This window comes from Rhinopithecus roxellana, chromosome 1, assembly GCF_007565055.1.
Source record: "Rhinopithecus roxellana isolate Shanxi Qingling chromosome 1, ASM756505v1, whole genome shotgun sequence".
NCBI lineage: Eukaryota > Metazoa > Chordata > Mammalia > Primates > Cercopithecidae > Rhinopithecus > Rhinopithecus roxellana.
The window spans coordinates 138,402,994-138,429,881 of NC_044549.1; the positions used below are offsets into that span (position 1 = coordinate 138,402,994).

Below are 26,888 nucleotides of genomic sequence, written 5' to 3' on the forward strand. Positions count from 1 at the left end.
TTCTTCATCTGTACCATTCCTAGAGAATGTTGTTGTTTTTAAATGAAAGCAGGCAATTAACATCGATAGGCTCAGACTTCCAAATTCTGTGGCACCCGTGGGCGGTGGTTCAAACGTCGGTTCAGTTTTCAAAGTCTTTGCTAAGCTACTTTGAGTCTACTTGGTGAATGAGCCTCTGAGGAGTTAGTATGGAACCTGAAGGTGATTTGTGCCTTCAGTTCTCAAGACCTTTGTAGTGCTTCTTTAGGTATGTTCCACATGTACATCTTGGGATGAATTTGGAACTTGTGTTGGTTCATAGGAAGAATTACAGGATCCACTTCTTCTCTCTTAGGGATTTTTTCTTATGCTCTTCAGTTCCTGGAGGCCTCATTTCTGGTTTAGTTTGGCTTTTTTGATTGAAAGAAACTGGCTCAATCTAGCTGGTAAGCGTTGCGGGGAACACCAAAAAAGTAGGCCAATTATAGTGTTGAACAAGTGTGCTCAGAAGATTAGTAGAGAGTTATAATTCCACAAATGGAGTAGGGGCTCCTATGGAACAAATCCTCCCGCAAATAGTAACTACAGTCTCTGGACAACATATGAAAAACAAACATTATGAGGACACCCTAGAACAAACCTGAAACAAGTAGAAGCCATACTGGATTAGAGTCTTATGAGAATGGCGTTGGAGTTTCCTGTTATTGACAGATCTTTGCCTGGGGACAAGTTCCCTTTGGCAGAGGAACTAGAGAATTGTTCAGCACTAATGCTGCACTGCAGAGTAATGGAGTCCAGCACAGGGAAGGAGGAAATCCTGGAAGAAAATAATAGAGGTGGAGTACTAAATTTGGTTTATAACCTCTGCTAAAATATGGAGTTGACCCCTAAACTGGAAACCGTTCAGGTGTCTATAAACTAAGAAAATGGATTATCAAGTTGCTGTATGTGTACAATGGAATACTACTAAGCAATAGGAAGGAACCAAGGCGTTGATGTCTGCAGCAACTTGGATTAATCTCTAAAACATTATGCTGATTGAATGTAGTCTTACATAAAACAAGCCATCATATGTGATTCTATATATATGATGTCCTAAAACCATACAGACCTCATCTATTGTGCATGTGGGGTAGGGCAGGCAAAACAAAGTTATGAAGGGGAAAAATGAAGAGGTTGGCAGGTGGTAGGAATGAGTGGTGAGGAAAGGGATTAAGTGGGGAAGTGCATGTGGCAGGTTTCTAAGGTGTTGGCAATGTTCTGTGTTCCGTTAGGGATTTACGTTACTCAGGTACATAACATTTGTCAAAACTTACTGAATGATATAGCCAGTATACGTCCATTGTATTTTGTGTAAGTCTTTTCTTCTTTTCCCTTCCCCTTCCCCTTCCCCCTCCCCTCCCCTCTTCCCTTCCCCTTCCCTTCCCTCTCCCCTTCCCTTCCCCCCTCCTTCCCTTCCCTTCCCCCCTTCTCTTCCCTTCCCCCTCCCCTCCCCTCCCCTCCCTTCCCCCTCCCCTTCCCTTCCCTTCCCCCTCTCCTTCCTTTCCCCCTCTACTTCCCTTCCCCCTCTCCTTCCACCTCTCCTTCCCCCTCTCCTTCCCTTCCCCCTCTCCTTCCCTTCCCTTCCCCCTCTCCTTCCCTTCCCTTCCCCCTCTCCTTTCCTCTCCCTTCTCCATTCCTTTCCATTCCTTTCCGTTCCCCCCCCACCCCCCCTTTTTTTTTTGAGATGGAGTCTCGCCCTGTCACCCAGGCTGGAGTGCAATGGGGCAGTCTCGGTTCACTGCAACCTCCACTTCCCGGGTTCAAATGATTCTCCTGCCTCAGCCTCCCGAGTAGCTGGGATTACAGGTGCCCACCACTATGCCCAGCTAATTTTTGTATTTTTAGTAAAGATGGGTTTCACCATGTTGACCAGGCTGGTCTCGAACTCCTGACCTCGTGATCCGCCTGCCTCGGCTTCCCAAAGTGCTGGGATTACAGGCATGAGCCACTGTGCTTGGCCAAGTTTTTCCTAAAAAAAAATAAATAAATAAATAAAGAAAAAACATTACTTGATGGGCAAGTTGCAGTATTTATAGAAGTATCCTGATGACTGCAAATTCTTTGAATAGATGTATTAAATATGAGGAAATGTTAATTTTAAATTGTAGATGGTAGCTATGTGGATACTGTTTTCATTTTTTTCTATATTTTTGAAAATTTTCATAGTAAAATGTTAAGAAAAAATGGAGACCAGTGGATGGTATTTCTCGAAGTCAGGTTCCTGTTAATATGTTGTTCTTGTTTTTTTAATGGCATTCATCAAAATTCATTTATTTAAATTTGAAAATAGTTTGAAGAGCCCATCGGTAACATTTTTCTGCCTGTGCATTAAGCTCTGACCTGCTTATGATGCAGAAGGATAGAGAAATATGAATAAATAAAAGCACAAGACAAAACACACATACTAGATCATTTCAAAATGATGTAGCAAAGGCTAATTAAGGTCATTTCTAATACCTACATTTGGAGGGGATGGACATGTAATTAGACTATGCTCAGATTCAAGTATGATTAATGGGAGATGGAATTCATGGAATTGCTAATTTCGAACACGTTTTCGAAAATGCTATGGGAGGAAATTATTTTATTTATTTATTTAGAGATGGAGTCTTGCTCTGTCAACGCCCAGGCTGGAGTGCAGTGGCACGATCTTGGCTCACTGCAATCTCCATTTCCCAGGCTCATCCCATTGTCCTGCCTCAGCCTCCTGAGTAGCTGGGACTACAGGTGCCCGCCACCACGCCTGGCTAATTTTTTGTATTTTTAGTAGAGATGGGGTGTCACCATGTTAGCCAGGATGGTCTTGATCTCTTGACCTCGTGATCCGCCCGCCTCGGCCTCCTGAAGTGCTGGGATTACAGGCATGAGCCCCCACTCCCGGCCACGGGAGGAAATTATTAAGAGTTTGTTTCCACTCTCTTAATTGACCAATAGTCATTTGTGGAGTATGGCTTAGGACACTTTTTTAAGTGTGTTGTATTTATTTTTTTTAAAAAAATGCTGTATGATTTTTATGGTGGAATTATTAGCGAGAGTGGATTACTCCAGCCTGGGTGGCAGAGCAAGACTCCGTCTCAAAAAAAAAAAAAAAAAAAAAAAAAAAAAAAAAAAAGAATTTATTTTAAAATATAATCTCTTTGGAGGCCGAGACAGATGGATCACGAGATCAGGAGATCGAGACCATCCTGGCTAACACAGTGAAACCCCGTCTCTACTAAAAATACAAAAAATTAGCTGGTGTGGTGGAGGGCGCCCGTAGTCCCAGCTACTTGGAAGGCTGAGGCAGGAGGCGGCGCTTGCAGTGAGCCAAGATCGTGCCACTGCACTCCAGCTTGGGCGACACGGTGAGACTCTGTCTCAAAAAAAAATACACACACACAAATATATATACTTTTATATATAATATATATAAAATCTCTATCTTAGAAATTTAGTAATGGTCTGTTAGGAAGTTGTTGGATTAAAAAGCACTGTGACAGGATTTTATGGTTTTGAGATACCAAGTACAGTTGTATTAAAATTCAGTACTGTAACATCCAGTGTTATGCATAAATGTTATAAATACTGGTTCATTTTCTGGCCTCTGTTAATTTGCTGTTAGGAAAGTTATTCTGATAGCCTCAATTTTTAAATATATATATCAGATTAAATTGTGAGTGGGGATGAGAGAAAAGTGAAGTATTGATATTAAAATATAATTTGTAATTACAAGATAAAAGATTTTTAAATTGGCCGGGCGCGGTGGCTCAAGCCTGTAATCCCAGCACTTTGGGAGGCCGAGACGGGCAGATCACGAGGTCAGGAGATCGAGACCATCCTGGCTAACACGGTGAAACCCCGTCTCTACTAAAAAAATACAAAAAATTAGCCAGGCGAGATGGCGGGCGCCTGTAGTCCCAGCTACCCGGGAGGCTGAGGCGAGAGAATGGCGTAAACCCGGGAGGCGGAGCTTGAAGTGAGCTGAGATCTGGCCACTGCACTCCAGCCTGGGCGACAGAGCGAGACTCTGCCTAAAAAAAAAAAAAAAAAAAGATTTTAAAATTTATTTCATTTTCTCTCTGGTATTTTTTTTTGGAAGCACTTCAATTTTAAATTCATTTTAGAACATAACATGAAATTACTTGATGTTATAATGATTTGATATTTCTCTAGAAACCAAAAATTTGGACTTCATTTTTGGTCTTTTGTCTATCACTCCAAATGTATTGCAGTAATTTTTTTGTTTAAATCACCATTTGTATATATTATAACTTTATCAAAGGAAAACTGCTATGTTACGCCTAGCCCTGGTCATTTTGTTGTAAGAATTCTGTATTACTGATATCTAAATGAGGCATTTTGGTCTTTGAGAAAATTGTGTTGTGTGCTAACTTTGGAGATGGTAGAATTACAATTGTGTGTCTATGTCTTCTAGATAGAAATTTAGTGGTGAACAATCGAGTGGGTTTCACACTGTGTACCAGCTAGTTATTTAAACTTCAAATTCTCCTTAACTTCTAATTTTAGTACCAATGTCTTCTAGAGGAGAATATTTTACCCAAACAGAAACGATAGTTCAGTTAGACTTAAATTTTTGCAGGCGCTGATTTACATCTATGTAATACTGACTAAAGACTATAATGTATAATACTATATGTATTATAGTAATATATATACTATATTATACAGTACTGGGCTCAAGTGATCCTTCTCTCTCAGCCTGCCAGAGTGCTGGTATTAAAGGTGTGAGCCACCACAACCCACCTGTTATTAAATATCTGAATATTTAAGTCTCTCTGAAAAAAATGATGGACAAGGTAAGGTAGATGGATAAAATTGCTGAAAACAGCTCATGATCAAAATGGAACCCTAAAGAGTTATCTGTGTATCATTGCGATTTCTGTTATTTGCCATCATAATACCAAAATCAAAATGAAAAATACATTTAATGTAAATGAAAGTTTTGCTTCAAAGATTTCTATCTCAGAGACACATTGATATTACATCCATCTTAAGACTGGCCACGAACAAGAGAGAAATCTTATTAATGATTCTGAATGTTGTGTATTGCCAAGGTGAAATGTTCAAATGACTAAGTAGTGGACTTGCATGTATGCCAAGTTATTTTATAATCACTTTAGGTAATTTGCATTTAAGAAAAACTTTAAAAAACAAGGTTTTTCCATTGAATGTTTCATCATATCTTTACATCCTTTAAAAGTAGATTTTTTAAGAGCTTCTTGATTGTAGAGATACGTTTACTGGTTCTCACATCCTTGAAGTGTTAAGTCTGCCAGTAAGAATCTTAGCATCAACATAAGCAAGGAGGTATAAAGGAATAAAGAAATATAAAGTAGAACATCAGTTGATCTTTGAACTTAAAGCTAGTTATTAAATTTGTCAGATCCTGGAGAATTTCCTAGAACCAGGCAGTTAATTATATTTAGGAAATTAGTTAGAAAACCACAGATTTTGAGGTACCAGGACCTATTGTTACCGAGAGATATTTGATTTCTTTCAGTATAGAAAACAAACATGGAGACACTGTTTTTTAAAAAAATGTTTCTGTGTGTCACTAAAAAAAAAAAACACTTTTTTTCCCTTTCAGTTAGCTTTATTGTCAGAAGGAGAAGCCAGATTCTACTTTGAGAGAACCAGAAAAAAATATTATGAGTAGGGAAAATATGCTCATCAACACAGAAGGATATTACAAGCGTACTTATTGTTTTATTGCATGTTAAATTTAAATAGTTTAATCATTTTTCTTGTCATTTTATTCTTTGTTCAGTTATTTAATATGGGACAGTTATGGGCACTTTATCACTTAAAGTTAATACTAGCTCAAAGATGTGCTATTTTCTAGATTTACTTGGGCAGCCTGGCCAAAGGTGAATAGGTCTTTTCGGGCCATAATTTGGGTTACTTGTTACTAATTCAGCTTAGATGATAATGATTAAGCCTGATCATGGTACTGAGGCTGATAAATTCTAAAAACCTTTCTAGTAGTTAAAAGATAGAAAGCAGTTGCTTTTTGCAATTTTAAATTTTATGTCCTTTTTATTGAGGGCATAATTATGTCCTTATGAAAATTATTTTCAACCTTGTTCCCTACTGCTATTTCCAGTGTTAACAGTTAGACCTTACTGTTAACAAACATCTTACATTTGATTGATTCTTCCTAAATTCATCTTTAGGATCACTCAGTGTTAAAGCTAGAGGAGCCCTTTCATATTATCTAATTCAGTACCCCCATTTTACAGAAGAGGAAACTGAGGCCTTGGACTAGAACAAAGGTCTCCTGACTCAGTCCAGGACTCTTTCTATCACATCTTGTTGCCCGATATTTGTCTTTATGGAACTCAGCAACATCACGTACAGAGTGAGCGTTTGTTTTTTTTTTTTAAATGAACACATAAAGTGATTTGCTACCCTCATTAATTACTAGTCCTCATTCTTGTCTAACTCTTATTATTTTCCTTTTCTACCCATATTTATTTTAATCAATTATATAGACCCAAATACTTGTGACACTTTTTTATTTTGCTGCTACCTCTTCTTGATGTTTGACTATTATTTTTAAGAGTTAAACTTTCAGAGGATTTCTTACCAATGATGACTGCCATTTTATCAGGCATTATAGCAACAATTGATTAAAATGTGTAACAGGAATTATTTGTAGAGTCTTACATGTAGATTAAAAAAGTTAATTACAAATAAGTCCAAAAGTGTGGATGAGATCTAAGGAGCTATAATACTGGATACAAAAACTTTTTTTTAAATTTTTTTGTGAAATACCAACATCCCAAGAAATAGCCAACAGTGTGATATAACTGCCATTAAAATAGCCTGTGCTATGAATGCATGGATTTATGCACATTTATGTTTTAGGTTATCGCGTTGTTTTCTTTATCAGTACTCAGGTTGGCTCCTATATCCTTTTGACAAGTCCCTAGCAATTTTTGGTAATTTTCTTGCTTTCTGTTTTCACACGATATTACAGGTTTATGTGGTTTTCAAGGGCAACTCAAGGACTTTTTTTTTTTGAGCCAGAGTCTCGCTCTGTTGCCCAGGCTGGAGTGCAATGGTGCGATCTTGGCTCACTGCAAGCTCTACCTCCCAAGTTCGTGCCATTCTCCTGCCTCAGCCTCCCGAGTAGCTGGGAACACACGCGCCCACCACCATGCCTGGCCAATTTTTGTATTTTTAGTAGAGACAGGGTTTCACCATGTTAGCCAGGATGGTCTCGATCTCCTGACCTCATGATCCACCAGCCTTTGCCTCCCAAAGTGCTGGGATTACAGGCTTGAGCCACCGTGCCCAGCCTTTCTCCGGTTCTTACAGTAAGTTCATGATTACAGATTATAGGACCAAGGCGTCATTTTTACCCCTGCATTAGTCCAGGTTCTTCAGAGAGGTGGGAAAAAAAATGTGTGTGTGAATTTACTGTGGGAATTGACTCACGTGCTAATGGAGTTTGAGAAGACCAACCTAGGTTGTCTACAAGCTTGGAGAAAACTGGGGAAGCCTGATTCAGTCTCACGTCTGAATGCTTCCTAACCAGGGAAGCCCGTGTTTTAACGCTCAGTCTGAGGACAAAGACCTAAGCACCTGGGGAGCTGCTGGTGTAAATCCTGGAGGCCAAAGACCAGAGAATATGGAGTTCTGAGGTCCAAGGGCAGAAGAGAGGTGTCCAAGCCCCATGAGGAGGAAGGTGGGAGGGAAAAAGAGGGAGAACTTGCCTTACCTTTGTCTTAACTATCACAACCCCTTACCTTCCGTTTAAAAAAAAAAAATTTATGAATGTTGCCTGTCAATTAATTTTGCATTTGTAAAAGATCAGGAAAGTACAAAATCTACCAGCTTAATGAAAATCAACACTTTTTTTTTTTTGAAGACGGAGTTTCACTCTTGTTGCCCAAGCTGGAGTGCAATGGCGCGATCTCGGCTCACTGCAACCTACACTTTCTGGGTTCAAGCGATTCTCCTGCCTCAGCTTCCTGAGTAGCTGGGATTACAGGCGCCCACTACCACATCTGTCTAAGTTTTGTGTTTTTAATAGAGACTGGGTTTCACCATATTGGCCAGTCTGGTCTTGAACTCTTGACCTCAGGTGATATGCCTGCCTCAGCCTCCCAAAAGTGTTGGGATTACAACTATGAGCCACCACACCCAGCCCTACATATTCATTTTTTAAAAAAAATCTGTTGCTGGCCAGGCATGGTGGCTCACGTCTATAATCCCACCATTTATTAAGGCTCAGGTGGATGACTGCTCTAGACCAGGAACTTGAGACAAGCCTGGACAACACAGCATGACCCTATCTCTACAGAAGATAATTATAAAATTATTTCTGTAATTAAGGTACACACGCCTGTAGTCCTAGCTATTTGGATATATGAGACAGGGGCATCCCTTGTGCCCAGGAGTTTGAGGTTGCAGTGAGCTTTGATCGCATGACTGCACTTCAGCCTGGGCCACAGAGTGAGATCCTGTCTCTTAAAAAGAAATAAGAAATCTGTGGCGTTATGTCACTGAAATAACCATGGCATCAGATTTTATAATTTTAGGGTAAACTAAAGCACCAATGCTTAACTGCTATGAATGCTGGATAAATTAGTTGAGTTGGACAGAGTACCACTGTCATAATCACACAGACACTTTACATCACATAGATAAATATTAAGGTTTTTGAAATTTTTTATTTAGTTAAGTATTCGTCAGCCATCGTAAAGCATCCCTAGTCAACTGTCAGTTAACTAATTGTGATTCAGATGAACTAAATCAGGGATCTATGATAGAAATATTTATTTGACTAGTTTTCCTAGAAAGATATCTGTGTGAAGACTTGTAGATATTGTTTTATTTTTTATTTTTAGTTGCCTATTTTTTTTTTGAGCTCTGTCGCCCAAGCTGGAGTGCAGTGGCACGATCTTGGCTCACTGCAACCTCTGCCTCCCAAGTTCAAGCCGTTCTCCTGCCTCAGCCTCCCAAGTAGCTGGGACTGCAGACGCTTGCCACCATGCCTGGTTAATTTTGTATTTTTAGGAGAGACGGGATTTCACTGTGTTAGCTAGGATGGTCTCGATCTCCTGACCTCGTGACCCGCCTGCCTTGGCCTCCCAAAGTGCTGGGATTACAGGCATGAGCCACCGTGCTCAGCTGACATTGTTTTATTTTAATCAAGGCAAAAATTTTATGTAAATACTGCTTGAATTATACTTTATTTTTTTGAGATGGGGTCTCACTCTTTCGCCCCAGCTGGAGTGCAGTGGTGGTATAATCATAGCTCACTGCAAACTCCTGGGCCCAAGTGATCCTCTCACATCATCCTCCCCAGTAGCTGGAACTACAGGTGCATGCCACCGTACCTGACTGATTAAAACCAATTTTTTTTTTTTGTAGATACTGGGTCTCCCTATGTTGCCCAGGGCTCAGGTGATCCTCCCGCCTCGGCCCCCCAAAGTGCTGGAATGGCGAGTGTGAACCATGCACTCAGCCGAATTATATTTTATATGCTGGAGCATGAGAGCTATGTTTTATTATTTATGAAAGCTTAAAAATATATTTGAATAATGTTTTAGGCGCCTTATAAGATACAGGCTGCTGATTTGTTTTGTTTTGTTAAAAAAGGCAAAAGATTTATTCATTCCGAAGAGAAACCAGAGCATGACAGTGCTTTTTAAATGCTTACAATCTAGTAGTGGTTGAAAAAATATGCATATTAAAAGGTGACATCATCATAATGTTAACACTTAATAGATTATAAATGGCTTTTCCATGCATTCCCACCTGTGAGGTGTGTAGATTAGGTTTTATTCTCTTTCACAGTTGAAGAAACTGGGGCTCCAGGAAGTTAAAATGACTTGATGTAATGTCTTAACGTCAAAAGCCAGTAGCATTAAAAGGAAAATGTCAGCGTTCTGACTTCTGGTCTAATAATTTTTTACTGTTGTCCGGTTTTGAGAAGAGTAATAAAACTGCACTTAGGGGTACAGGAGGAAAGTAGCCAGACATCTTTAATGTTGATATTTGAATAGGTATCATAAACATACAATATTTGAAGAAGAATAGACGAATTTCAACAAGTGCAGTTGAAACAGAACTAAAAGCAATCAAGTGGAAGTTGTGGGACATGTTAGAATGATACCAATATACTCACTTGAAGAGTAAAGTGCATTTAAAGGTGGTACTGTATGGCTAGATAGGTACTTTGGAACCATAGAATGGAGAACTTAGGAGACTCAGACTATTGTAATAATACAGGTGATAGGTACTGTAGAAAGAAAGATGTGGCTGTAATAGGTGTTGAATACATTTTAGAATGTACAGAGTTTTAAAGCCTCATTTGTATTATGTGAATATAAGTTTTTTTTCCCTTTCCTCAAGGACTCCATCTCACCAAAATCCCTGATTTTCAGGTGAGATGTAAAGTAAAAGTTAAGTATTTTTCCTTTCTGAAAATTTTGTTTTATGATGGATTTAACATAATTTCTTACCTGCTCTATATTTATAAAAAGTTTCAAGTTAATAATACTAATAAAACTATTATTATAAGACTAACAAAAGCAGTTTAAAATTTCTTTGTGGTTCTTTTCTGTCCTTAGATTATATTCCCTAGAGATGTGTGCAGCGAAAGTACTCTTGTAAGGTTTCTTTGTTAGTAGACAGTTTTACTGTTTTACAGTATTAGAAGGTTCTTTGCCATTCATTTTGTATGTAGACAAGGTGGGTTGACTGTGGTTGTCTTCCAGTTGTCTGCTCATTTGGAGAGCCAAGCTGTTGAAGCAGGCCCCATACAGGACATGCTCATTGAGCAAGAGAGCTGGCAGACACTTTTAATGTCTCTAAAATCTTGTGATTGGATATAGTGTGTATCACATCTTCTGGAATTCCACTGGCCAAATTATGTCACATAGCCGAGGTTCATGTTGCCGGGAGGGGGATGAATAACTCTATTGCAGGGAAAAAGAACGCTTGAATTCTGAACCAGTAGTGCCTTCAGCTTCCTCCAGCCACTAAAATTGGTTGTTCCCATGTGTCAATGCCATCATAGTTACTGTTATTAGTGTTAGTTTTGTTTTTGTTTTAAGGGGATTCTCTGATAACCAAGGTAGACAGATGACTGGAGGTAAGAGGAAAAGGCTTTTGTTACCCTTGTCTATACCTGTCTTCTACAGCATGGAAGGGGCAAATGATGGAATCTGTATTGGTCATCCCAGGCTTTCTCAGCTTAGTGTGACTATTATAGATTGAATTGTATCCCCCTAAATTCATAAGTTGGAGTCCTAACCTCCAGTACCTCGGAATGTAATCTTATTTGGAAATAGGGTCCTTATAGAGATACTCAAGTTAAAATGGGATCATTTAGGTAGATCGTAATACCTTATGATTGGAGTCCTTATGAAAAAGAGAAAATTTGGGCACATACAGAGGGAAAACAGTATGAAGACACAGGGAGAACATGGCGAAGTGACTAGAGTGATGCATCTACAAGCCAAGCTCTATGGTCTGAATTTGGGCCTCCAAAATTTATGTTGAAACCTGATCTCCATTGCAGTGGTATTAAGAGGTGGGGCTTTTTTGGAAGTAATTAAGACATAAGGGCTTTACCCTCAGTGAATAGAATTGTGACCTTATAAAAGAAGTTGAAGGGAACCCCCAGGCTCCTTACACAGGATGAGGAGGACACAGCCAGAAGGCACCATCTGTGAAGCAGAGAGCCTTCACTAGGTACTGTATCTGCTGGCACCTTGATCTTGGGCTTCACAGCCTCCAGAACTGTGAGAAAAAACTTCCATCTGAGGTGTTTTGTTTTGTTTTTCAGTAGCCCCAGTGGACTAAGACACCAAGGAAGCTAGGAGAGAGGCCTGAAACAGACCCCTCCTTAGCACCTTCAGAGGGGATGTGGCCCTGTGAACACCTTGATTTTGGACTTCTATTAGACAATAAATTTCTGTTCTAAGCCTCTTAGTTTATGGTACTTTATTGTCACACTAATTTAGAACTTTGCTAGAAAGCACCTTTAAACAGAAGTTTGGCAGCCAAGGCAGGAAGAAATGAGCTTGAGGTTAGCTTATTTTTTAACGTTTATTGCATAAATGAGTAGTCTAGCTGCTAAGTAGATGCAGGAGGAGGGGTCTGTCTCTTTAGATTGAGAAACATACCTTCAAATCTGTTATCTTTTTCAGCCTGAAAAAGTGAACTATACTTGAGTTAGTTCTTTCTAAGCTGGAAATCTGTATTGAACCACACAACACGAAGTTTTATAGTTGATGAGTAGGGAAGTTTCAAAAGCTAGTAGATATTATGAATTGTGTCCCTACAAAGATATGTTGAGGTGCCAACTCCCAGTACCTGTGAATGTGACTTATTTGGAATGGAAATAAGATCTTTGTAAATCACGTTAAGATGATGTTGTTAACATGGGCCCTATTCCAGTATGACTGGTGTTTTTATAAAAAGAGGGAAATTTGGACACAGACAACACACAAAGAGGAGAATGCCATGTAAAGACTCAGACACAAAGCAAGTTGGCCATGTGAAAATGGAGGCAGAGACCGGAATTTTGCTGCTACAAGCCAAGGAATGCCGGGTGCTACAGAAGCTGGAAGATGGATAGAATGACTCTCTTTTAGAGGCGTTGGAGGGATCGTGGCACTGTCAACACAGTTCACTTCGGGCTTCTAGCCATAGAACTATGAGACAATTAGTTTCTGTTGTAATTTTAAGTGGCCCAGTTTGTTGTAGCTATCACAGTAGCTCTGGGAAACTGATGCAGAAGGACATGTGGATTTTGAGAGTACTTTGTGGTCTTTGGCTGTTTCTCTTACGTTGTTACATTTTGTACAGGTTATCAGAATGTCTTTGGTTGGATAAACCACAAATTCCTAAACTGTTGTGTACAGTGTTCACCTTCACGTTTTAAAAATATTAAGGTACTTACTATTACTTAAGTTTGAAAAAGATTGAGTTAAAATGTATTTATGTCTTTATTGTGATATAAGTTCCTTGGAAAGCAAAACATTAAGCTATTATTCATTAACATTTTGTTATATTAGGTTCAGCCTGTCACCTAACTGGCTTTAAGGAATGAAATATACTTGGTGGTGGTGAGGTTTGGGAGGTAGTGTAGAAAACTTGGAATATAAGTCTGTTTGAAGAGGGCAGTGGGCTCCGTTGATGTTAGAATGTGGGGGATCAGATTTTGGGCTCGGGAGAAGGTGGGGATGAGGAAGTTGTCAAGGCAGAGAGTTTAATTAGTGAAATACTGCTAAATTTTGAGGTGGTTGGTAAGGAAAAGGTTGATCTAGGGAAAGGGTTGGTAGAAGCATAGGGAGAGCTGTGCTTACTCACATTTTCCCCTAGGCTTAGGCCTTTTCTTGGCAAAGAGGTTGATCATGGCTCATATGCAATGATTTTGGAAAGAAGAAAAGCCCTATCATCTTATGCTTGAGTATCTTCTAATATATCCACAGCAATTATTGATATGGTCAGGAATAGCAGTGTAAGTGTAAACTAGTTTCTTGGCATTATTAAACACACATGCCTCTCTATTCTCTAGCTCTTTCACTCCCTACATCATCTCTGTTCTTACGTGTCCTCAAGGTACACAGGGACAGATATGGAAACTGTACTAGGTATAACTTGGAAATTTGGCTATAAAGAATTTCAGATTTTTTGCCCAGTTAGCCCCGCTGCCTTTATTCCTTTTGTAGCAAACAAGTTGAGTATATAATAAATCAATTCTCCAGTACCAAAGCACTGCATTCTTTGTTGCTATGTATGTGGTAAAGAATGCTACCCCATGTTTGGAGTCTGGAATGTGTTTTCTTGGGAATTAAATGCTGCAAGAGAGAGACTAGTTTCCAGTTTTGGTTAGAAGGAAAGGTATTGCAACCCTTTGACACCTTCTACAATACAAGTGATGAGTCTAGGCAAAACACACAAAAACATGCTGAATTCCACCAGAAGGAAAGACAGTGTGTTGCGGTAGCAGCTTCCACACTCCTCTACACCTTCTCCTAGTAAAGTTTGGTAGCAAATGGAGTGAGTTTGGCTATAAAGCCTACTCTTCACAGTATTTATTGTTTCTTTATATTAGGGACAGAGTCTGGCTCTGTCGCTCAGGCTGGAATGCAAGCGCGATCTTGGCTCACTGCAAGCTCCGCCTCCCGGGTTCACGCCATTCTCCTGCCTCAGCCTCCAGAGTAGCTGGGACTACAGGCGCCCGCCACCACGTCCTGCTAATTTTTTTTGTGTTTTTAGTAGAGGTGGGGTTTCACCGTATTAGCCAGGATGGTCTCTATCTCCTGACCTCGTGATCCACCCACCTCAGCCTCCCAAAGTGCTGGGATTACAGGCATGAGCCACTGTGCACGGTGGATTTCTATAATGTAACAGTGTTGAGGGCAGGTGTGTAGTGTAGTACTAGTAAACAGTTGCAGGTGTGTAGTGTAGTACTCAGTAAAACATTTGTTACATGCACGATAGAAAAACTAAATTTAAGTAAAATGATTCAATCTTTACAAATAGAAGTCCATTTATAGAAGTGTAGTCTCAGAAAATTTATAATTTTAATTCATCTAATATGTTTTGGAGTTAGTAGATGCCATGTGTTATATCAAAACTAGGACTTTGGTATGCTGATGCTTATGGCTTTTTATTTTATTATTATTATTTTTTGAGACAGCTTCTCGCTCTGTCGCCCAGGCAGGAGTGCAGTGGTGCAATCTTGGCTCACTGCAAGCTCTGCTTCACGGGTTCACGTGTGTATGGCTCTTAAGTACCTTTTTTGTTTATTAAGTATAAACATATTGAATAATATGTATTCCAACATGAACACAACAGAAACCAAACTAAAGATTTAGGTTGTGTTAAAATATGACCGATACTATGGGCTAAGGTCTCAAACATTTTAATCTTAGGGCCTTGTTACAATCTTAATTTATTGATGGTCTCAAAGAGCTTTTGTTTATGTTATAGTTACCAATATTAACTGTATCAGATATTAAAATGGAAATTTTGTATTACTTACTAATGCTTTTTTTTTTTTTTGGAAATCCAACTCTCTTTGTCACCCAGGTTGGAGTGCAGTGGTCCTATCTTGATTCACTGTAACCTCCTCCTCCCGGGTTCAAGCAATTCTCCTGCCCGAACCTCCCAGGTAGTTGGGATTACGGGTGCATGCTACCACACCCGGGTAATTTTTGTATTTTTAGTAGAGAAAGAGTTTCACCATCTTGGCCAGCCTGGTCTCGAACTCCTGACCTCAAGTGATCCACCCACCTCAGCTTCCCAAAGTGCTGGGATTGCAGCTGTGAGCCGCTGCACCTGGCCATGTATTCTTTAAAGTGCCGTTTCATTTCATTCATTTGCAAGAAAATGTCTGCCAAATCCCCAGTCTGAATAACTATATTGTCGTTTCTTCTTTGAAGTATAAACGTTGTTCCATGAAAAAAGTGACTAGTGTAACTTGCAGTTCAAACAATTGCAGTGCTGTTTTTTGAGACAACCATTATTTTAGTATGCAACAGAAGTGCTCTATGTTTACTTAGCACTTTGTTACATAGCGTATTAAAAAGATGCGTATTTGAACATTAAGATTTTCATAATATTACTTTTTCTGCTTCATTCAAGAATATTCTTCAGGGATTTTTTTTTGTTTTGAGTGCATAGTGGTGAAAAAATACAATGACTACTAGTAATAACCATCAGTTCTTGGTTCGTAATACTAAGTAAGGTGTGAGCAGTTTTACCCACTATTGCTTTGTAACATTGGTGCAAATGCCAATGGAGTGAAAAATGCAAGTAATATCCTAGTAATACTACAAAAATAATTTTGACCTCACAGATCCCTTAAAAAGTGTTGGGAACTCCAGGGGTCTATGGATCCCAATTACTGTGCTAAATAAAAAGTTGATCACATTTTGTCATGAGTATAACAAAATACCATATCTGATTTTAAGTTTTGAACACCTTGAACAGCCTTAACAGTAAAGTACATTGCTATGTGTCTTTTAAGAAAGAATCTTCTAAGAAGATACTGTTTTATTAAGAAATATTAAGAGTTAACTTTGCAGTTAGAGACTGTAACTTGACTGGGTAGGGCACTTACAGTAGGGCCTCAGTGTGGTTATGGAGTGATGTACTTCTCCTCTCCCCAGTCCGTGTGCCATGTGGGCTTTTTTGTTTGCTTGTTTTTTAAATAGTACATTTTATATGACAGTACTGCCAACTGTTTTCTCTCACCCTGTGAAACTGACCTATGAGACTTTCATGGTGAGTTTCTCCTAGTTTTCAATAAAAGTTGGAAACCTGCTCCAATTTATGTCAGTTATCTTTACTCCATTTTCTTTTCCCTTTTCCTTCTTGGTTTACTTAGCTGGGTTGTGTGTGAGTGCACATATGTATGTGTCAATCTGTTAGCTGAGTACTAAAGTTAGTTTGCGTCTTCTTCACTTGATTTGAGCAAGCATTTATTGCCCTATGGGGGATGGATGTTGATCTCTTTACAGTTTATTTTTTTTTTTAACTATACCTCGATTCTTGATCTGTAGCAATCACATATTTCTGCTGCCTGAACAGTCTTTTGGACATTTTTACTCTTGACCTTCCAGAGAATTGACTGAGTGTAACCAATCCATGGACACATGTTTTGATTTACTTACTAGTCTGAGTTACTTAGGATTTTTTTTCCCTCATGAGGAACCAAGGAATAACCACATCTTCTTTCTAATATACTGTTTCATAAGCATTGCTATGGGTAGTAGTTATTACTCTGGCCTCCTTTTCTCTTTGTTCTTCCCATACTATTTGAGTTTTAAACAGAGTTCCCATCTATTCAGGTGATTAACTGGCGATTAACTGTCCTTGAAAAGCTTTAGCATGTGTTCCACTCTTTAAGATTCTTAGAACATGTCTGTTCCAAACCTAGAATGAGAAGTTTTAGTTGAGAAAGTTTCATTAGCTTTCTATTGTAATACTGATTCCTATTCAGACAAACTCAGTTTTTTATGCTAGTGAGAAGGACTGACTTCTTTATTTTAGTTTATTTTTATTTTTGTTTTTATTTTCATTTTTGAGACGGAGCCTCACTCAACTGCCCATGCTGGAATGCAGTGACGCGATCTCAGCTCACTGCAGCCACCGTCTCCTGGGTTCAGGTGATTCTCCCATCTCAGCATCCCGAGTAACTGGGATTACAGGCACCCGGCACCATGCCTGGCTAATTTTTGTATTTTAGTAGAGGTGGGGTTTCACCATGTTGGCCAAACTGGTCTTGATCTCCTGACCCCAGGTGATCCACCCACCTCGGCCTCCCAAAGTGTTAGGGTTACAGGTGTGAGCCACCGCACCCAGCTGATTTTTATTTTTTATGTCTGGCTTTCTGATTCGTTCCCAGACTGACATTGCTTTACCTTAAGTTCTGTGACTGATTACTGCTCAATTGTTGAAATCCCAGCACTTTGGGGGGCCAAGGTGGGCAGATGATGAGGTCAGGAGATCGAGACCATCCTGGCTAAAATGGTGAAACCCTTTCTCTACTAAAAAATACAAAAAATTAGCTGGGCATGGTGGCGGGCTCCTGTAGTCCCAGCTACTCGGGAGGCTGAGGCGGGAGAATGGCAAGAACCGGGGAGGCAGAGTTTGCAGTGAACCGAGATCGCACTGCTGCACTCCAGCCTGGGTGACACAGCAAAACTCTATCTCAAAAAAGAAAAAAAAAAAAAAAGAAAAGAAAAAGAAAGAAAGAAAAAAAGAAAAGAAAATGTGTACCAGAAGTAGTATGACCTGTCTTATCATCTCTTAGTGTTTTCGTTTCTTGTCCTTCTTTGTTTCCCTGTTGATGTACCTTGTCGGTAATTTATTCAGTTATTCCACACACATTATTTCCTAGGATAATGTATTTTTATGTTTTAGAAGGATCTTAGTTATAATCTGTGTAAATAATCACTTTTATACATTTAGGAAGCTGAAGTCAATGTCTGTGGGCAATAAGACAGCTCATCAGAGGTCTTTTGCATATAAAAAGAAATAAATTTGTAGCTATTGACACTTGGACTTAAATCAAAGTTGACTCATCATATAATGGATGCTGGTTTACTGCTCTCAAGCCTCAAGAGCTTTGTTGAGACTTTTAAAAATTGCCTAATTGAGATTATGAGTCAGTGTTACCTATCATCAAATAAACAACAAATATTCTTGTTTTTTGAAAAAGTATTTTGTGAAAACCATTCTTACCTGTGGGCTGTACAAAAATAGGTGACAGGTTGGATTTGATATACAGGCTGTAGTTTGCAGATCCCTGGCTTAGATCACAATGGAAACCAATTTGATACTAGAAGTCTCAGTTAACTAATGAATAATTGATTTGGTGTGTTGTCTTCCTTCCTTCCTTCTTTTCCTTCCTTTCCTTCCTTTCCGTCTTTTCTTTCTTGTCTCTTTCTTCCCTCTTTCGCCCAGGCTAGACTGCAGTGGAGCGATCTCGGTTCACTGCAGCCTCCACCTCCCAGGTTCAGACAATTCTTGTTCCTCAGCCTCCCGAGTAGGTGGGATTACAGGCCCGTGCCACCACGCCTGGGTAATTTTTTTGTGGAGATGGGGTTTCATCATGTTGATCAGGCTGGTCGCAAACTCCTGACCTCAGGTGATCTGCCCGCCTTGGCCTCCCAAAGTGCTGGGATTTGTAGGCGTGAGCCACCATGCCCAGGTGGTGTACTGTTTTTTAATGTCTTTATATGTTGGCATTTATAAAGGTTGATAGGTCCTAATAAACATCGTGTGCAATAGGTACTTAAATATTTCTTAATGAGATGAACTTACTGTTTTCCCCTTTCCTAATTCTTGGAGATGTCTGTCTGAGATCTGACCCTGTTTTTGGTCTTCTAATGTATTTTTTAGGTCTATAAAAACGCTTTCTTAAAAATTACTTTATGACCTCATACTCTCGCGTGTCTGGCAAGGTTCCTGTATACAACTCTATAACTTAAACTGACTCAAGTCTTTGAAATTTAGAAGTGGAGGAGACTGTCTGATTCAATTTTCTCATTTTATAGATGATACAGAGATCCAGAAAATTCGCATCACTTGTCTAAAATCATATAGGCCATCTGAGATGTTATTTTTAATTTACATCTGAGCTCTGGATTCCAATGAAAAAGAGAAGGAAAAGTAATTTAAGTTTGTCACTTCTAAGTTATAATTATGCTTAAGTTTTGGACTAATTTATGTTTGTAAGATAAAGTAATTTCGATTACACATTTGACTTTGGAGCATGCAAAGGGTGTCCAGATCTCTTAAAAATGTGCTATAGATAGGAGATTTAAGAAGATAATCTTATTTCTTTCTTTCTATCCATAACTCTTTCATCGTGTTTTTTTTAGTCATTTAAATTTAAAATAATGTAATTGAGGATCACAGTTGGGCCCTGGCTTCAAGAATGGAGTCAGAAAAGAATATGCTGTCTGTCATGATTGAGGGTGACGTTTAAGGTAGTATTTAATGTGTAGAAGAACTAGGAGAAGATTAAATATTTGGAGCAGTAGTTGTACAGTGAGTATATGCTGAACTCAATTTTGTGATGCTGAAAATGCTGTACATATTCAGTTCACTGAATGAGTCATAGCTGGATTGCCTCAATAGTCCTGTGTTTTTGTAATATTTGCTGAATTATTGTCTATAAAGTTATGCAGTTAGATGATATTTCATGGTGAACATTTACAATATTAAGTGAAGTTTTGAATATAGCCACTAATTGGCTAAATATTAAGGCTAATTTTGTGTTTGCTTTTGGCTACTTTGATACAGCTGTGGTTTAAGTAGTTGATTGTCTATAAGTGATTGGAATTTTAAATAAAAGCTTTTATGAGTATACAAGCGATTTCTGAGAGGAGGAAAGTTACAAAGATCTAATTTTTGGAAGGATCTCAGTTACTATTTAAGAATGAGTAAATATGATCAGGTAGAAGATATAAATAAATACTTTGTGAATTTATGAAGTGTCTATTTTGAATATCCTGTTTATTTAATAACCCATAAGCTCTTTGAGGGCAGGACTTCATTTATACATGATATACTCTTCATCAGGCCTGATATCTGGGTGGTAAAGTGTAAAGATTGGATGAGTATCTCAGGGCTGTTTTGTGACCTAGTTTAAAGACAGTTGTTCTAAAAGATACCATAATGGAGGGATTATAGTGGTAAGTCTTCTTGTGTACTCCTTGAGATCCAATTCCTAGTATCTAGTACTCATGCAGGCAGGTGAAGACTACATCACATTCTAGAGCATTCATCTGCCTATATAAACCATAATGGACAAGTTCTGCAAAGCATTATTTAGTCTACTAATGAAGTAGTGGCATTTTCTCTGATTTCACTCTTTGGCACATAGGCTTTTAAGTTGTTTTAGAAGTAGGCCTTTCAAGGTCTTTTTCCTTTAAAAAACTTACTTTTAATTGCCAGAAACTGATATAGCACTATAATCAATTAAATAATCAGTTTATAGCAGTTTGGACAGATAACTTTCCTGCTCTAATTCAGTATTTATTATGACTTAAAAATATACCAGCAGTATATATTTATTGAAGGAATTTTATAAGCAATAATTTATCATTTTGATTTGTATTTTTCTTTGCCCTGGAATGCATTAGGTGGTGTTGAAGCATCATTTATTACTAGTTTCAGCTGGGAAATTGATGGCCTTTGCTAATCAGAACCAGCATTGTGAAAAACCCTTGCAGATTGGATACTTTCGTCCAAGTTTTGGACTGAATGATATTAGGGGAGAAGAATATTTACTCTGTTTTCTTTGTCAGTCTATCTCACTTGGATTCCAACTAGCCCATCTCATTTTGGGAAATCCAAAAAATAAAATAGTTGCTAATTGCAATCATGATAGATCAAATTATGATTTAATTTCTTGTAATTGTATCATGGTTGGGGTTGGATGTTTTGTTTTTAAAGTCATTCAGTTCAGCGTGTCTTCAGAATTGAGTGAGTGCCTGCTGTGTGTGTTGAGCACAATGCTGCACCTTACTGGTGGTTAGGCTAAAGTTGAGCAAAGTGTCCTCCAGAGCATTCACCATCTAGTGTACTATAGTACTTCTAGACCAGTGCCCTGGGCCAGTATCCTAAAAGGAGTATTTGCCTTACCACTGTAGTAAGCATGTAGTAAACATTCAGGTTATATAAAATTAATTGTACTCTTTGAATTAACTTTTTTGGTGAAGAGGTTACCTTTTCTTTGGATGAAGATGTTATAGTTGTCACTCTTCCTTTGTGGTTTCCCATCTCAGTAATTGACAGTACCAACCGTTCACTTGTCCAGAGAGAAACCTTTGATTCTTTCCTTTTCCTCAACTATGCCTCAACTGTGCATCCAGTCAGTTACCATTGAGTCTACCTCCTCAATATTTTTGGAACCCCAGTGTTCCTCTGTGACAGTCCAGGAGTTAGTCTTCTCCTGGATTACTGCAGTATCTTCCTAATTTGGCTCCCTAATTCCCCCTACTCCAATCTAGCTTCTTTATAATCTGTGCTTCTCCCTGCTCTTCCTGAAACTGTTTAATGGATTTGTTTTCTCTTAGTGCCGCCTTGAAGGTCCTCGTGAATATAGTTTCTGCCTGCATTTCAAGCCTTACTCGCCTGTGTCCTCACTCAGCCCTTCCACACCTACTGCAGCTCATGGGATGCTTCTGTTCACTCCCTCCCTTCCCCGAGCACCCTTGTTTTCAGGCCCCTCCTTTAGTCTGAAGACCAAGGACACTTCTTCTAAGTGTATTCCTAGACTGCTAAATTTAGTTAGGGCTTCTTCTGTGTGTGTCCACTAGAAAATTGTCATTGCCTCCCATTTGTCTGTCTCCCTGTGAGATACAAGCTTGATGGGTGGTACTTAGTCACCACTTTCTCCACAATTTAGGGCAGTAGCAGTTTGTCACGTAGTAGCCTACTCAAATGCTTGTTAATTTGTGATTTTTTTTTTTTTTAATCTGTTAACTACTTCATAAAGAAATCCATGATGTCACAGGACAACCAGCATACTTCCACTTCAGATATTTCTTTATACTGAATAGATGTGAATATATCATTTTTAAAGAAGAATCAGCAAACTACATTGTGGACCAAATCTAGCTCGCTCTCCTTTTATAAGGATCACAAGAAAGGTCTTTACATTTTTGTAAGTGCTTAGGGAAAAAATTCCAAAAGAAGAAGAATACTTTATGATACAATAATATTATGAAATTAAAATTTCAGTGTCCATAAGTTGAGTTTCATTGCAACACAGCCATACTCCTTTATTTACATATTGTATGTTGCTGCTTTTGTACCACACAGCGGAGTTGAGTAATTGTGACAGGCTGTATGGTTGATAAAGCCTGAAATATTTATTTTCTGACTCTTTATATAAAAGTTTCCTGACCTCTCCTTTAAATCATTTCTGTGATTTGAGAACAAATACAGATATGTGTATCTATATTAAATATATTTGAGTCATGCCTCAGTTATTCCCCCACTTCATGTTCAGGATTTAAGTATGTCCAGTAAGAGAGCATCATTTGAGTTTTGGGAACTGTATTCTAGCCTATCTCATACATACCTAGAGCTTTTTGAGCCTTGAACATTACAGATGAGATGTTGAGAAAATAGAGACTTCATATCCTGCCAAGTTTCATAGACAAAACTGTAGTGGATAACTCATTGCAAATAACTAACATTTTTTTATTTTTTAAATTTACTTCTTTTTACAGTTAAGGATAAAAATTGAGCTACTTTTTATGCTACTTGATAAAATCATTAAAATATTATGCTAAAGCCCTCTTAAAAAAATTGTTTTATTTTTGCCAGTATGTTACTTTGAAGAAAAATAGCACCAGCCATGTTTTGGTTGTATTATCGTTTTACGAACTATTGTAAGTAACTTTGTCAGGGTTTATTGTTAGGCAATGTAGAACCTTCGTTTTACATCATTTAGTAAAATCAAATGGTTTTTACAACATTGTTTACATCTTGTTTAAAAATATTTTACTGAGAAAATAATTAACTTTGTTTTATTTTTAGGGTTATATCCTGTGTTGTGACCTCATGGTTTAAGTGGGAATAAAGATGAGTATAAGCAGTGATGAGGTCAACTTCTTGGTATATAGATACTTGCAAGAGTCAGGTGAGTACTTTTATAAAGTAAATAGGCCTCAAATTACTTTAATATTCTCAAAATAATCTTTTATGCATTTGAAATTTGTATCAGTCCAAACCGTTGAACTTTGTATGTTTCCTTAATGTCTGGACTGCCATTTTAAAGCTATGTTTTACTGCATGGTTTAACTCTCTGACTCTTTCAAATATGTTGGAAACAAGGCAATTACTTGTAACAGTTCGGCTTTCACTGTTCAAAGACCATTTTTAAAATTTGTTATGAGGTGAGATTATTGCATATGTTTAGTAGGAACGTAAAAGCTTTTAGCCACCATCAGTTTGATAGTGTGTATCCAGAATCCTCAATTAAATGTTGTTGGTCCTAATTGTAGTTCATATTTTGGAAATTAAATTAACAGTATTTTCCTAGAATGCTTTCAAAATTATTATCCGAATTGATTAAGTGTATCCTTGTTCTGAATTGTTATTATTGTAATGGGAGTAATTATAAATAGAAATCATTGAAAGCAACTGATACTAAATCAATCAGTGATCTTCCAAGTTTTATTAATAGATAAAACAAAAGGAATACTGCAAGGGAAAATGTAGATGGATTAAGCAAAAATGTAAAAGTAGAAGAGGGAACGCGGTTGGGTATGGGTGGAGGTATAGGATGATGAGAAAGGTTAATTGCAATGGAAGTGCCGATTGCTACTAAAAAATGAAAGCATTTGGTGGTTTCAAATGTCATGGTCTAGAGATTGAATTTTAGAAATTATACTGTAAAGTTACTGTAATGTTTTAGTAAGGTGAGGTGCCCTGTAAAAAAGATAACTTTGGTAGTCGAGTGTGAAGGAGGATGGAAGGATGAAGTAGAGGTCTGAGCTTGTAGAATATTGAGCCCTTAGTTTATAGTTTTGAGACTTGAATCATTTTTCTTGTGTGGCATAGTTAGTTGTCCTTTCCTATACAAGGAATACAAACATGGCTTTCGATCTGAGAGCCTGTTGCTTGCTGAGATTTTTCCAGTTGTTCTTCGGTGCTGAGCATTTTTTGGGGGTAGAGGTTTTCTATTCCCAAGCACGATCACTGCCGCTCTCTGAGGTGTAACAGCTGTGAAAGTGATGTCCAGAAGGACAGGGAGGGAAAGAGAGATTAGTGTCCAAGCCCACAGAGAATAATTTATAATGAAGCTTCGAAGTTAATAGCTCTTGTTTTGTTTTCCTTGTTTAAACTGGTAGAGTGGTACTGAAGGTAGATCTAAAAGACGACTTCCAAAGAATTGTTTTGAATAAGATAAAATGATTAATAAAGTGAAAAAGTAGTAACTAGTGATTGTTACATATGTAACTTGTAAACAAGTTTAACAATTTCAAATACTTGTGTTTGAAAATTGTTATGTAGTACTTTCACCCAAAATGGAAAAAGTTTTTTGATTAGAGCAAACTCTGCTTTCTGCTTTTAAATTTGATCACCTTTTAAGCCAGAGCTTTGAGACTTTTGGACACTGGAGCAAAAACCATGTGAAGGATCAGTAGATGGGAAATATATTGTAAAGGCTTGTTGGTGTATGGTAAAGACAACTATTTAGGTTGAACCATATAAAGTTACTGCTTTTGGAAGTTAGAAACAGTTGAATAGCTCAGCAGTGCTTTGTGGTTCAGTGGTGTTAATGAGAGCACTCATATTTTCCCTTTTTTAAACAAAAGTCCACAAATTGATACTTGATGTTACTGTAAGAAAACAGTAAAAAGGAGCAATAAAATAATATTCTCGTTTAATTTCTGAATGAGTAGATAAAATATTATCAAAAGTGTGTTTTTGTTTTGGTTTGTTTTGTTTTGTTTTTGAGGTAGAGTTTCGCTCTTGTTGCTCAGGCACCTTCTGGGTTCAAGCGATTCTCCTGCCTCAGCCTCCCGAGTAGTAGCTGGGATTCCAGGCATGCACCACCACACCTGGATAATTTTGTATTTTTAGTAGAGACGGAGTTTCTCCATGTTGGTCAGGCTGATCCCAAACTCCCGACCTCAGGTGATCCGCCAGCCTCGGCCTCACACAGTGCTGGGATTACAGGCGTGAGTCACAACACCTGGCCCAAAAGTCTTCTTCAACTTGCTTTTCTTCTTAGAGAAAAAACCCTTCTAAATTCCATGTTTTAAGATGTTTTGTGTTGAAATAAACATAAAGCAAAAATTTTAAAAAATTTGTATGGTAGACTGATATATCAAGTTCTCCATGATTGTTTAGTATGTTCTTAGGTGTGCTTTGTATATTCTTTACAAAGTTTTAGACTTTACAATGTAGTGGCGATGCTAAATCACATTTCTAAAAATGTGAACACCAGTCCCTCGGTAAAAATTGTAATTTCATATTTACATTATGATTTATAGGGAAAAATCAGACTCAACTGATGACATTTTGACTTATGGCAGTTTTCCCAGTACTGCAACTTGCCATAAATTTAAGAACTGCTTATGTAAGAGTTCTGAAGTTTGATCCTCTGACTACCTGCATCAGAGTCACACTGAGTGGGGCCTGGGAATCTGCAATTTACAAATGCCCCAGGTGATTCTTTTGGCTTAATAAAGTTTGAAAGCCACTGGTCTATATTAGTTGTAGGACAATTAGAACTTGACAAGAAAATTGATAACAGGTATTTAGCATATTCACAATATCGTGACAGAAAAATTATGCTGAGTATTCAAGATGAAGTAGAAAGCATGGAGTGTACACCTGCTGCAGTCTGGGCTATGAGAACATATCCTAAAGAGGGACTGCCACTCAAAGTGTTTATTTGTGTTTGTGGGTCAGGTGGAATCATGAGGTAGCAGAAATAATGAGGCATTTTTATGTCTTAAAGGATGCCACGAGATACTTATTTGAAATTGCATCCAGAAATAGGATACGGAAGAGAGTTTGAGAATGTTACAGTTCTGTGAACTCAGCACAGAGTTCAGACAGAACCCAGAATCTCACCCATAACAAATGCTCATAGTAGCTTTAGATCTGGGCACTTGCCACCTATTCCAAAAGCTTTTTCTTGGTTCTGATCTCCAATTGTACTAAAATATGACTATTTTTGCAATAGATCCTAATTCAGAATCATCAAGTACAGTAATGTCTTCTCTGGGTTGTTTTGGGGATTCGTCATATTTGTCACCACAACCTACAAATGATACTTATTGAGAATTAGTCATTCAATATCTGAGAAATACGATATAAATTGCTCTTAGGTTATAACTATGTTTCTTGAAAGATCTAAAGTAATACTGAACAAACTGGAATCTTTATACTGCTGCTTTCCCTGCAATAGAGCACTGAATTGGATTAGGAGATAGCAGAAAAGGAACATCGTGGCAAAGGAAGGATTTGTGCAGAGACATTCAAAGGACTGGTTTGTGAAGACTTCCAAAAAGGAAAAATAAAATTTCCCCCTGGCTTGTCTTATTATCTAAAGACTGTCCAAAAACACGTTGTGAAAGTTTTTATGATAAAAACTTCACAAAGTTTTATGATAAATACGTGGTTTAGTAATACTGTTTTTCTGTAAGAACTTTTAACATTTGTTCTCTGCATATTGTTCAGCGTTGACTGTGGTATCTATCTCCAGAGGGAAAAATCACTTAAATTGTTTTAAATGTTTTTTACTGTTGTCAATACTAGAAGATACTATCTTGAAAGTTTCCCTCCTCCTCCAAAATTACATAAATTCTCAGATTCATTTTTTTCACTTACAAAATATGTTGCTATGGAGAAGG

At 38.1% G+C, this 26,888-nt stretch overlaps 1 protein-coding gene across 5 annotated transcripts in view; it reads left to right on the forward strand.

Annotated features, from left to right (window-relative positions):
• The window catches only part of TBL1XR1 (transducin beta like 1 X-linked receptor 1), a 179,950-nt gene that overhangs the window by 112,195 nt on the left and 40,867 nt on the right, over positions 1 to 26,888 (forward strand). For all 5 annotated transcript variants that reach the window (XM_030931919.1, XM_010379913.2, XM_030931933.1 and 2 more), the window contains one exon: positions 23,056 to 23,158. In XM_030931919.1, the coding sequence (XP_030787779.1) occupies positions 23,101 to 23,158 (58 nt within the window). In that variant the 5' untranslated portion in view covers positions 23,056 to 23,100. The remainder of the gene's footprint in view (positions 1 to 23,055; positions 23,159 to 26,888) is intronic.